Raw genomic sequence first — 13,081 nt, 5'->3', positions numbered from 1 at the left:
CACCACACACAGACGCTGAAAGCAGTGGGACCATCAGGCGGCTTCCATGAAAGGGGGCCGTGCAGGTAAAGAGCTCTGAGCTTCCCGATCCATCGGCTTCTGCTTTTCTGAGAAGGTTTTCTGGCAGTGATGCTGTCATGGGGGTGCTGTTGAGATGTGATGGTCAAAAAGTACCAGTATTGTTTCTAAAAGCCTTAGCGTACTTTCAGTTAACGACTGGACACCTCGTCACAGAACTTCACTGAAAATGAAACTGAGATCAACACCAGGCTGTGAGATAACAGGAAATATACAGCGGTCGGTGCCCCTGGTTCCTGGCACAGAGCTCTTGCAACCCTTGTAATTCCCTAAGTGGTAAGAACCCAAGAAGCGTCTCTTGTTCTGGTATTTGTCTTTGACCTCACCCCTGGCACAGGGCTCCTGAAACCCTTGTAAATTCCTCAGTGATAAGAGCACCAGGAGCATCTTTCGTCCTGCTGAGGTGACGCTGAGTGGGCTCCTGGATGGCTCCTGTTTGGGGGCTGGTCACCAGAAACATCAAGTCATGGTTAGAAGCCTGGGATTTTCAGCCCCACCTCTCATCCTCCAGAGGGGGAAGAGGGGCTGGAAATGGAGTGCATAACTGATCATGCCTACATGAGGAAGCCTCCAGAAAGTCCCCAAAGTAGAGGGTTCAGAGACCTTCCAGGCTGACGAACACATCCACACCCTGGGAGGGTGACACACCCCTAATCCATGGGGCAGGAGCGCCTGCTCTCAGGACCCTCCCAGACCTCGCCCCATGGATCTCTTCATCCAGCTGTTCATGTGTACGCTTTTTCGTATCCTTTAATAAACTGAGAGATGTAAGTTAATGCTTCCCTGAGTTCTGTGAGCTGCTCTAGCAAATCAATTGAATTCAAAGGAGAAGTCACTGGAACTTCCCACCTATAGCTGGTTGGTGATAACCTAGTGTCTGAAGTGTGTGTGTGTGTGTGTGTGTGTGCGTGCGTGCGTGTGTTTGTGTGTGTGTGTGTGTGTGGCGGGGGTGGGAAGCAATCTTGCAGGCTGAGCCCTTAACCTGTGGGATCTGACACTGCCTCTGGTAGACAGTGTAAGAACTGAGTTACGTTGTAGGACACCCAGCTGGTGTTGCAGAGAACTGGTGTTGTGTGGAAACACCGACTGCCCCAACGTTAGAAACCGTGGCACCAGAGCCCTGGCGAGGCCGACAGGCTGCGGCTCCCACCTTGGCGAAGGCGTCCCTGCCGTAGCTGGCTTCTTGTTCCGTGTGCTGCTTGTCGATGACATCTCGACCTGTCGCCACCGTCCGGTAAAGGAGGGCTTTCTCCACCATGTCCGTCTTGGTCGACAGCAGTTCCGCTATGATTGACACAACCTTGCCATTTTCAATCAGAGGCGTGTCACCATCCACCACAAACTTTAAATTGCCCTGTGTCAGAAGAGGAAGAAAAACAAGACACTCATTTGCAACGAGATGCTGAAACGTGACGTCAGGGATCTATATGCCAATTTGGGGGAGAGTTCAAAGTGACCTTGTCTGTAGCCCTGTTGTCCTAAATACATTAATATCTCAACACATAAAAACCTAGTGCTTCATCCACTGTTTTCTTCTTCAGACACTGATCTATCTTTTAATTTCCAGTATGTTTTTGATGGATGGAAATTTTACATTTTTATGTAGTCAGACCTATGAATCTTTTGCTTCAGGGTTTCTCTTTCTTTGGTGTCATCCTTAGATCATTCCTACTCTGAAGATTATATGAATATTTAACATTTTCTTCCATTACTTATACAGGTTTTTCTTACATTTAAGCTTTTAACCCACCGAGAATGTAGGTTGGTATGTGGCGTAAAGTAAGAATCTATTTTCTCAGATGGTTATCTGCTCCAGTTCCACTAACTGGCTTTTCCTCCTGATTTGAAATATCACCTTTATTATGTATTAGTTTCCACCAAGTTTTTAAGTCTATTTATATCCCACTCATTCAATAAGCAATAAATACTTATTAACCATCTACCAAGTGTCCAGCACGTGAACTAATCTGATTAATCTGGTGCTGAATTTGTGCAACGAGTTTTAAAGCACTGTAGCTTTTATGACCATTTTAAACCTGGCAGAGTTAGTCATGCCTCCTCCCCTCTGAGCTCCTTACCCTATGACTCTCCTTTAACACATTTTATTCAGTCTTTGTACATATTTATTGTTTTGGTAAATTCTAGAATCATTATGTCAGCTGAAAAACAAAATTCCTCTTCAGATTCTGAAAGATTATTGTTGCACTGTATTTATAAACCAGTTGAAAGAATGAGACAACTGAGAACGTTAAAATCTTCCTAGTCAGAAACACTTATTCAATTAAAAATTTTTTTTTAATTTAATTTTTTTGGGGGGAGGGGTGGTAAACAGGTTTATCTACTCATTTGTTATTTTTAGTGGAGGTACTGGGGATGGAACCCAGGACCTCGTGCATGCTAAGCATGCATTCTATCAACTAAGCCATACTCTCTCTCAGAAACACTTATTTTAAGATAGTGTTTATATGCTGCTGTCTACTATTTTTCACGTAGGCCCTGCACATTTCTGATTCACTTAGAGTTTAGATCTTGTCACGGTAAAGTGAAAGGTAGTTTTTATTCCAGATCTGCATTCATGTTGTCACTCGGTTATTACCAGATTACATGTTAATTATATTTTCAACATCTGTAATTGTACGGACAGTAACGAAAGAACTCTGGCCCACGGCTCTTCAATTCTCACTTGGGTTTGATGTGTGGAAAACAGCTTGAGCCTAAGTCAGCCCATGTGGTCTACGGTGTTGGCTGCAATGAATGGGCTAAGCTTCTGAGTCAGTCAACTCCAACCTCTAAAACGAGATGATCTGAATTCTAGCTGTAATAACCTATGATTCTGTATTTCAAGTGCCATTAGAAATACACTCTGTTCAAAAGATTTTAGCTTATACCATCGGTGGTCACATCACCGTGGAATTCTTTTACCCTTGACATTAACCAGTGCAAAGTCTGACATAGCAGGAAGACAGTGAACTGAAGCCACAGTCTCAAAGCCTGCAGTGGCTGGGAAAAATCTGCCAAGACAAAACGAAACGATGGAGGCAACTAGAGATATAGTCATTTCTTCAAAACGTCAGAGAGATTTTCTCTACATAAATCACTTTTTACAAGTACAGGGAAAAATCCAAAACCTTCTGGAAGAACATCCCGTCTCCACAGGGAGACAAAGCAGTCTGAGAGGTGTCCCCACTCACCAAGTGAAGAATAGCGGCCAAAATTTTATATGCTGTTTGAATCTCCTCAGGTTTGAAGCCAATTACCTTCATGGCATCAGCTACTACTTTGAATTCTGCAGCATCATTGATAGACGACTAGGAATGAAAACAGGGAACTTAGGTCACAGACATTACACGTAAGCATTAAGATCAAAACATTACGAGACTACATCCAAGCGTAGCCAAGGTCTTGATGCCTTTGGAGAAAGTCACCCAGGGATGATGTGTAACCAGAGGAAATAAAGATGATCCCAGGGGTAGACACATAATGCTCCCTTGCATATGAGAGCCACTGTCACCCAAACCAAGCAGCAGGCACTTTTCTGGCACCTTCGGCGAGGGAGCAGGTCCTGAGCTGGCCTGGAGGAGCTCCGGGATGAGTGAGGGAAATGGCGTGGGATGTGAGCTCACAAGTGGAAACTCTGACTGAGGGAGCCTCCAAGACACAGGTTGAGCTATTGTCGTCTGTGGCTTTTTGTCCCACAATTAGTCCTGTCCAGGAACAACACTCCCACACTCGTACGGTCAGGCTCTCTATTCCACAGGTGAGGAAGGGCAGGTTCCCAAAGCAACGTGCCCTGCCTTAGTCATTCAGCAAGCCAGTAAACAGCCTGCTACTAGAACGCCACTTTTGCCAGCATTCAGTAAACATTCAGCATGTCAGAGCTAACTGGGACCGGGGGCGGGGGGGTGGGGTTGCTGTAGAATGAATGTGTTCCCCCTGCAATATGCACATGTCAAAATCTTAACCGTCAGGGCGACAGTGTTAGGAGGTGGGGCCTCTGGGAGGTGACTGGGTCTTCAGGGTGAGGCCCTCATGATGGGATGAGTGCCCTTAGAAAAGAGGCCCCAGAGATCCCCGCTCCCTTCTGCCCTGTGAGGACACAGCAAGAAGGCACCGTCTTTGAACCAGGAGGCCTGCCCTCACCAAAGGCTGACTCTGCAGGCACCCTGATCTTGGACTTCCCAGTCCCTACAACTGTGAGAAATCAACATTTGTTGTGTATAAGCCACCTCGTTTATGGCATATTTGTTGCAGCAGCCCGACTAGAGTAAGACACGGCTTCACAGATTAATCACCTGCCTTGAGGATCTGTAACCCTCAGGCTGGAAATACAAGCTTTTCGATAGAAATTCACAGTAAAGCAATGGTAACTGCCTGTCTTAGGAGTTTTCCCCGAGCAGCAGCTGCAGAGGGCCTGATCCTTTCCTTGGCGAGTTTCCCCTCCAGCCAGGACGCAGAGACCTGGCCTGACGCTCACCTGTTAAGGAAGAGCGCAGGGAGGGTCCTCTCTGCCTGATGCGCACATGTTTCTCTAATGTCCAGGACACAGCCAGGCCAGCTCCTCCACCTCCCAGGTCTCTGAGTGAGACACTTAACCTTGTTGAATTTCAATTTCCTTATGGGTACCATGGCCATAATAATGGTCTTTCTTACAGGGCTGTTGTGAAAACTGAATGAGAATTTATATACAGCCTCTCTCCCATTCCTAGCACATGAATAGCACTCAAGTATCAGATATTACTATTATTAGAAGCTGCAACCATGTCGAAATTGCAAAGAAACCAGATGAAAAAAAAAAAAAAATCTACATGTCCTACTGAGGGGAACTGTCAGCCTCTGACCTAACAGCCTTTCCCCAACCCTACTCCTTCCTTGCTACTAGAGCTCTGATGTGTTTACCCCTCTCTGAATGCATGTGTTCTTCACGACTGTTCTCTCCCAGCCTCAGAGGTAAATCTTCACTGGTCTAAACTAATCTCAGGGATCTTACTTCCAAAGAGTGACTGGTCAGCCTGGGCATGCGATGCCATTCTGGTCAATTAAGACATGAGATTTCCCCAACTTATCAAGGGTTATAAGCCAGGGACACTTCCTCTGCCTGTGACTCCTGGAACTGCTGCTGCCATTTTGGGACCATGAGGAAAATCAACCTAAGCAGACCAGCCAAATCCAGGGAGGATGGCAGAACTATAAGTTAGAGAAATAAACAAAGATCGGGGTCTCAGTTGATGTTGTTAAGAGATTGATTTAACCGACTCTGGAACGGCTTCTTCTCAGTGAGATATTTAAGTTCCTTATTGTTTTTGGAGACTTTTATTTGGGTCTTACCTTACCTGCAGCCCAGAATATCTTAATTGTACATGAGTCTTATATTTTAGGATAGCTAAGTAAAATTCTCTGATACAGAGTGCAATACTTGACAGTTATTAAGGTCATTCTATTAATTTATATTTGTTTACAAGGGAAGATATTAATGATTATATTGCAATGTAATAAAAGGTTTATTTACTCAGTATTTTGTGTGATTCCGTGTATAAATATATACATATAAACTGCTGTTATCAATAATTATCTCTGAGTGGTGAGCTTTAGTATATTTTTGTTTCCTTCCGGTTCTTCTTTATTTTAGGTTTTGACTATGATCAGCTATTACTCCTCTGTTTTTATTAGAGAGGCAGAAAAAAAGGAAGGGGAGGGATAGGAATGGAAAACTTCGATGAAAAGGGAAACTGAGCTAAATTCAGCTTAGGAAAAAAGCTAAAAATACTTGCTTTCTGTGGGGGTTCTATATGATCTGGCCAAAAGTCATTTGGTCAATAAGATAATTTGATTTAAAAAGACTATTTCCAGTCGCTGGCTTTTTAAGTGTTGATTTTACAACCTTCTATCCATCTTTAAGCACCTCGGGCCTACTCTCAGAAAGCTGGAGTGTCTCCCTCTGTTGTTTTGTTTGCTTTCAATTAATTTTCAGCCAAACATCTGCTCTCAGATGACTGTAAAAGTAAAAAAAAAATCATGCAACTTAAATGTCAAGCAATGGAAAATTAATTGCAAAACCCTAAATATCATTTGTTTTTATGCATGATAATAAAAATACAGCTAAACCAGTAATGCGATAGAATTAACTAAAGATGAATAGCAAAAATTAAAAAAAAAAAAGAAAACATCTTCCACATCTTAGATTCTTTCCTTTTATAAATTCTTTTATCCTCCCCACCCCCCAACTACAAAAGCAACAAACTTAAAAAGAATTTTTGGGGGATGGGGGAGGTAATTAGGTCCATTATTTATTTATTTATTTTAATGGAGGTGCTGGGGATTGAACCTAGGACCTCGTGCATGCTAGACATGTGCTCTACCACTGAGCTGTACCCTCCCCACCCCCTGCACTTTTAACTATAGAAGCAACCTGAAATAATATGGAAGAAGCAGAAGAACGCAAGTATCCATAACCTCATCCATCCGAGGAACAAGTAAAACCTTAGTCTATTTCCCTCCATAACTTATTTCATGTCTTTACATACCTTTCCCTCAACAAAAATGGGTAACCCTATAGTCACTGTTTTATACCCTACTATCAACAGATTACTGTATCAGTAGGACTAGTTTCAAAATGGCTAGTAGAAATTACACATATGGCAGAAAACTAATTAGAAATAAAAGAGGAAAAAGATCTGCCTCTGTGTGAGCAGGGGCTTACGTGCACAGGAAGGGGGGAAAAATGGAAAAAATTTGAAGGCTGACCAGAAATGGGTCACAAAACTATTTCCGGGATACATCAAACTCAGTATTTGAAGAAAATACTGAATGGAGATCTTTGATACTCATTTTCAACCAAAGTTGCTTTTAAGTTTTCTCTTGTCTTGCCAACTTGCCTTTGGCCAAATCATATGGTACCTTCTTTTGAGGTGGATTTCCTAATTGTAACAATATTTTTATAGTGTCAAAATGAAAAGGAATATGGTTAAAAACTAAAAGAAAACACAGGATCATGGGAGAGAAACTTCTTTCCTGTCAGGTAGAATACAGTAATGGTTATGAAGCAAAGTTGTTGAGTCAAAAATATGTTGAATCTCCCTCCCCGAGAATTTTAAAAGTAGAACAGAATAAAAGAGTCATTTATTTGCCTAAAGGCAGCAGGCTGGACCAGATAATTATTTAATGTCCTTTCTGGCTCTTCGATTCTATATTTGAATCACGTCAAAAAGGAAACCTTTACCTTTAATTGGGCTCCGACACGAATGTAGTTGTAGGATGAAAGGGATTTCTGGAGATGTAGTGAGTGCAGCATCTGCTCTGAACCTCCTTGCAGTAGCTGAAGAGTATTTAATTAAAAGTAAGTTAGCAAAATACATCAAACTACATACTGAACCCAATACACTCTACATTCTAACTTACTGATAGTCTAGATTTTATTCTCTTTCTAGGCTAATTCACTTAGGTCCTCCTGCTTCTAGCTTTGAAGATTTTTCTTTTTCACCTTGAAAATACATGGCTTCAATGTCATCAGTGATGGAAAATATTACACAGCCATGTGGACAATTACTGAAAAAGTCTTAGCCCTTTCACAACGTAACTGGCATGAAAGGCTCTTGCTTTGACTTTGGCTTGTTTTGCAGGCTGTGCTCTGTGATGGTCACCTGCTTACTGGCAGCCTCATTATCCAGACAGCAAAGTTGTGTTTCAAATTCAGAAAAAAAGTCAATATTGCCTCAGAACTAAGAGATGTCAGCAGCCAGTCATATGCTGAACCACACTGGAAACAAACAGCTCTTCCCCATCAGTCTCTGTATCTCAGGAAAGGACAGCTGGGTAACCAGGACTGTCCTGCTGGACAAAGACAGAAGTTTAACATGTTTACCTAAGTGGGGAAAAAGCGACAGTTTCTTGAAATAAACAAAACTCTTTTATATGTGGTAGAAAACTAGTTTACTGGAAAAATGGCAAATTGTTAACAAAAACCACAAATACAACATGGACGGTCCTTTTATACAGAGCATGAGATTTAGAAAGCACTACGTTGATATTCTCTATATTAAACTGGGTGCTTTGGTTTATTGAAAAGATAAAATTATTAGATTTCAAAAATTGTTTTTCCTAACCAAAATAACCTGAATTTGTATTCCCATCTCTAGAGAGCCTTCGAATGGGAACAACAGCTTCAATTCATAAATGAAACAAAATTTAATTTAACATATTCAGAATTTACCATTTCAAAAGCTTTTTACGGTCATTAAACTGGTACCTACACTGCAAAGAAACATAGCGGGTGCTCAGCTAAGGGGGTTATCTGACTGATTACCCACCTGCCAGCTCATTTTAACAGTCATGCTCGCTCAGTCTCTGAAGAAGCCCGTGGGGTAGGGTGTATGCGTGTGCATGTCATGTTTTGTGGGCCAATGGAGACGCAGGACGGGGGGAGCCCCGAATAAAAACATTTATTTCCGTGCAACTGAGCAAATGATTGATGATCTGGGTACCAGGAGCTCACTCACCTGATAGAAAGAATGAAAGCTTCTTTCCCCTGGTTGTTGCACAATCACTCGAGACTAAGAAAAAAAAAAAAACATTAATTTGAGAATGTACTCCTAAAACAAAATGAGAGAGCCACTTTCCCAGGCAATCCTGTATCAACAGTGCACTGAAATGTCCTCAGACCCCATAGATGGGACCGACCTAAAACTAGGTCTTCTCCACGGGTTTTCTGTGCAATTTTTTTTTTAAATTGTTTAAAACAGAGTTCCTTAAACTTTCTGAAAATGAAGCTATTTTGTCTTTTTTAAACTGGGAGCCTAAAGATGGGATTTTTTTAGGGGGAGGGAGTTGGAAGTGGGGCGAACAGGGAGGAATGTTTAGAAAGGAGTATTCCCTTCCTCGGGGTCTACTGGCATTTCAAAGAGCAGTGCCTCGTATCCTGCAATAAAGTCAGTTGAGCAAGACCTGTCTATAGAGACCTCTGCTTTAGACAGCTTCAAAAAGACTGCTCTTAAGAGAGGACTCAAGGTGTCTGTTCATTCCAGGGGATCCTTTTGACTGAATATATACACACAGTTAAGCCATGAAACATTTTGGGAAAAAAGACTGATAATAACTGGCATTTCTTGTCCGTTTTCAACCGACTCTGATAAAACACTTATTTCCTTAATAGTCTGACTTCAAGTTAACAAACATAAAGATTACACTGCCTTGTGCTGCCTTAAAGGTTGCTAAGGTGGGACTGGGATGCAAAACCCTGAACTGAGAAGGCATGTCAGTTCACATCTAAGCACAAGCCAAGGTGGAGACTTAACATGGTCAAGTTCAATCTTCACTGCAATAACCAGGCAAATCTAATCAAGATTAGTGTGAACACAACCTCTCTGGCAGTCCCCAAGAGGAAAGTGTTGACTGGAATCTTCTATAAATCGGGCCTATCATTCACACGGGCAGATAAAAACATACAGCCAGTTTTCACAGACAATGCAGTCTGCCTCACAATGAGGCTGTTCGATCAGGAAGTACACCTAGGCTACTAAAAAGCAGTGAGCAAACAGAAACTACAGGAAAATGAGATCTCAAGTTAATTAAAATAAAAACATGGGAGGACGTGTAAAAACAGTAGAAGTGGTTAGTCCCAAACGAGTTTTTGTTAAACTGTATCCTAAGGTTGACATTTATAACCCCTCCGACCCTCCCACACCTAAATCTTTATCTACAAAGTCTATAACTTTTCCCAACTTGATACTGTAAGTGCTCACAAGAGAACACAAAAAGAGATGATCTTGTCATGGGAAGCTAACTGAGGAGCAGGAAGCGACAGAGAACAGGACTAAAAACTATTTGGGAGCAAGAAAAGAAATTCTATAAATTTAATCAGGTTTTTTACAAAGCATTCAGTATTAACAGACTCAAAGATACAGAGAACAAACTGGTGGGTGCCAGAGGGGATGGGGTTGGGGGGGATGATCGAACTAGGTGCAGGGGATTAAGAGGTGCAACCTTCCAGGTATAAAATAAATAGGTCATGGGGATGGATTGTACACATAGGAAATATGGTCAGTAACACTGTAATAACTTTGTGTGGTGACAGATGGTACATGGTCTAATTGTGGCGATCCTTTTATAATGTATGAAAATACTGAATCACCACATTGTACACCTGAAACTAATATAATATCATATGTTAATTATAACTTCATGGAAAAGAGAAATCTAAGCTAAAAAATTTCAGTATTCACAAACATTACCCTCAGGAATTAAGCACACTTTACCTTTTCCAATAAGTAGTTATTGATATGTCCACCAATAGGGTCCCCTTTGAAATCGAAGTTGATATCCATGTATTTTCCAAACCTGCTTGAGTTATCATTGCGGTTGGTTTTGGCATTTCCAAAAGCTTCCAGGACGCAGTTGGACTTCAGCAACATATTCTTCACTCTTTAACACAGATACATGAAAGTCATGGTCATCAGTTTAAAAAGCTGGGCCTTTAAAGGCACTAGATTTCATTAAAAGACATGCAAATATTTCTACAAAGATGATGACTGTTTGCAATATCAAAAAAAAAACATTGCAAACAGCCTAAATATCTACGAATAGGGATGGAAAAAAATACATTTTTGTTTCCCAGTACGATAAATAACTGACATAGAAGGATGTCCAGAATATATTAATGAATGAGAAATTAAGTTGCAAAATAATATGTATTACATGCTCTGTGTGTGTGTGTGTGTGTCTGTGCACACACATGTGTTAATAAATGCTTACAAATCTGGAGGGGACAGCATACTTCACTATGGTTGCCTAGGTTGATGGGGTACATAGAATGAGATTTCAGGGAAATACCATCTTCTATATAATGCTGTATTTTTAAAAAAAAAATTTTTAATGAACATATTTTATTTACATACAAAAAAAAATCTTAAAAAGAGATGCTCTGAAAAGAAAGAATGGGTGATACAGAAAATGATTCCATTTTTAAAAGTACTTGCTTATAAACTCTAGAATAATGAAATTCATTGCATTTGGGTACACATCACAAAGGTGATCTTGATTAGTTTAGAAACTGCTCATCCTTTTGTCTGAAGCTGTATGGAATCTCTCCTTGGTACCAGGTATTTAATTCATTCTTTATTCAATGAATGTAACTCTCTATAGAGCAGTCCTCCCAATGAATACATTTTAATTTCATTCTAAGTTTGTGTCTTTTGTTTTTATTTCACTGACAAAATGCATCTGATGCGGGCATACTGCTGAAACACCCTCACGTATCAGATTCACTGTAAGCGACCCTACCACCTTTTCTCCTCGCCAATGAAGGTACACTTTTAAGTGGAGCAGGGGAAAGCTGCTTGCTTTTGGTCAATAAAGTGTCTATGAAACTATGGTAAGATACGCTCTTAAAAGACCAGTAATTGTCAATGCGCCTTACTCTACCATACCAACTGGGCTTAGAAATAAAATTGATTTAGTTCTCAGCCAGCTCCTCTCCTGAGCTCCTAGGGAAATTTAAAAAACTTACTATATCCCTGTCCTTGTCACTTCAGATTGCAAAGTCAGAATCAGAATTGGGGATGGGTCACAATTATGAAAAATGCCTCTTTTGACCTGGCAATCCAGACTACTGCTGATGAAAAGAAGAAAGCCCACGTAGGGTGGCCTAGTCTAAGTTTTCTTCTTTCAGACCAAACCAGCTTCCTTTCTGTCTATTCATACACTGAGGACTGAGCTGTGTGCACGGGGTGTGACTCCTCTGTGTATAAATACTGAGCTTCAGAGCAACTTCGGAAAGCTCTGGTTTTCCCTCCTCAGTCTACACTAAATAAGAAAGTCAAGACATGTTGCTTGATAGCCACATTTCCTACTTTCCTTTTTTTTTTTTTTAAAAAAAAAAACCACCCACTTGTTCCTTACATATTTACTAAGTAAATACCGTGTACCAGACATCCTGCTGAACACTGGGCCCCGGACAGCGCATCCGGGCTTCATCACTCGCCCAGCTATGAGCAGAGCACAATGTGGCATAGACACCCTTTCAGAAAATGAATCGCACTCAGAACATCCAATGTCAGGTCTCTGGTTGTCACAGTGATGGGGCCAGCAGGGATCTGCCTCCCAGAGCCCCCTTTCACTCTAGGGAACTTGGTCTCCTCAGAACACAGTTGAGAAAAGATGCTGGTGTAGCAGAAAAGAGCAAGAAACCTGTGTGAGTGTGGATGACACAACCTACCAGTGAAGTGTGACATTTCTGCTGACCACACACGGCACTGAAGGTGGCAGCTGCAGACTAGAATGAGGACACTTTGGCCTGTTCCAGCATAATTTTGTTTTATATTTAGGTAAAGCTTATCATAGTAGTATTTTTCTATTAAAAACAAACATGGAAATAGAGTCACATAAATCCAAGCACAGGGACAGAGAATCAAAGGAGTGAATCAGCCATTAGTGGTCGATGTGCACGAGACGTTAGGCCTAACCCAGTCACGTCCGCACAGGACGTGAAGCTCCAACGGGACCTTCTCCCGCTCGTCAGCCGGCACTTACCTCTCGATCTCCGCTCGCTGGCTGGGGTTGGTGATGGCCGCGATGTACTGCATGATGTACTTACTGGCTTCCGTTTTACCAGCTCCGCTCTCCCCTGGGGGCGAAATCGTGCAAGGCCCACCGTTACAAATGGCATCGACAGTGAGCTAATTTTTAAACAGAACAATTTCGAATTCTGATGTTAGTTATTCATGGGAAACCCCTTACATTTCACTGTTTGCTTTTTTTTTTTTTTTGAGTTATTTCACCCTGTCTTGATATGGGATTGGTTTTAACAAATCTGAACATATCGAAAAACATAAAACCAGGGTGGAAGCAAAATAACAGATTACAGATTAGAATTTACTTAGCAAACATATCAAGGGGGTAAATTGTGGTAAACTAATTCCTTAGACTAAAGTCTGAGGACTTGGCAGTGACTATGAAAAGTCTGGCGGAGGAGAAACAAGCTAGGGACAGACAGCGGCCACGGGTAAATTCACAC

The 13,081-nt window shown here is 41.5% G+C and overlaps 1 protein-coding gene across 2 annotated transcripts in view; it reads right to left on the bottom strand.

Moving 5' to 3' along the window:
• The window catches only part of MYO1D (myosin ID), a 304,051-nt gene that overhangs the window by 204,333 nt on the left and 86,637 nt on the right, over nucleotides 1–13,081 (bottom strand). For both annotated transcript variants that reach the window (XM_010958323.3, XM_074343045.1), the window contains exons 3-8: nucleotides 12,598–12,691; nucleotides 10,326–10,491; nucleotides 8,571–8,624; nucleotides 7,295–7,390; nucleotides 3,270–3,386; nucleotides 1,229–1,432 (exon numbers count right to left, since the gene is read on the bottom strand). In XM_010958323.3, coding sequence (XP_010956625.1) covers nucleotides 1,229–1,432; nucleotides 3,270–3,386; nucleotides 7,295–7,390; nucleotides 8,571–8,624; nucleotides 10,326–10,491; nucleotides 12,598–12,691 — 731 coding nt within the window. The remainder of the gene's footprint in view (nucleotides 1–1,228; nucleotides 1,433–3,269; nucleotides 3,387–7,294; nucleotides 7,391–8,570; nucleotides 8,625–10,325; nucleotides 10,492–12,597; nucleotides 12,692–13,081) is intronic.

Source organism: Camelus bactrianus, chromosome 16 (genome assembly GCF_048773025.1).
Source record: "Camelus bactrianus isolate YW-2024 breed Bactrian camel chromosome 16, ASM4877302v1, whole genome shotgun sequence".
NCBI lineage: Eukaryota > Metazoa > Chordata > Mammalia > Artiodactyla > Camelidae > Camelus > Camelus bactrianus.
Note: the sequence above shows the minus strand (reverse complement) of the source record. Positions and strands in the feature narration are given on the sequence as shown.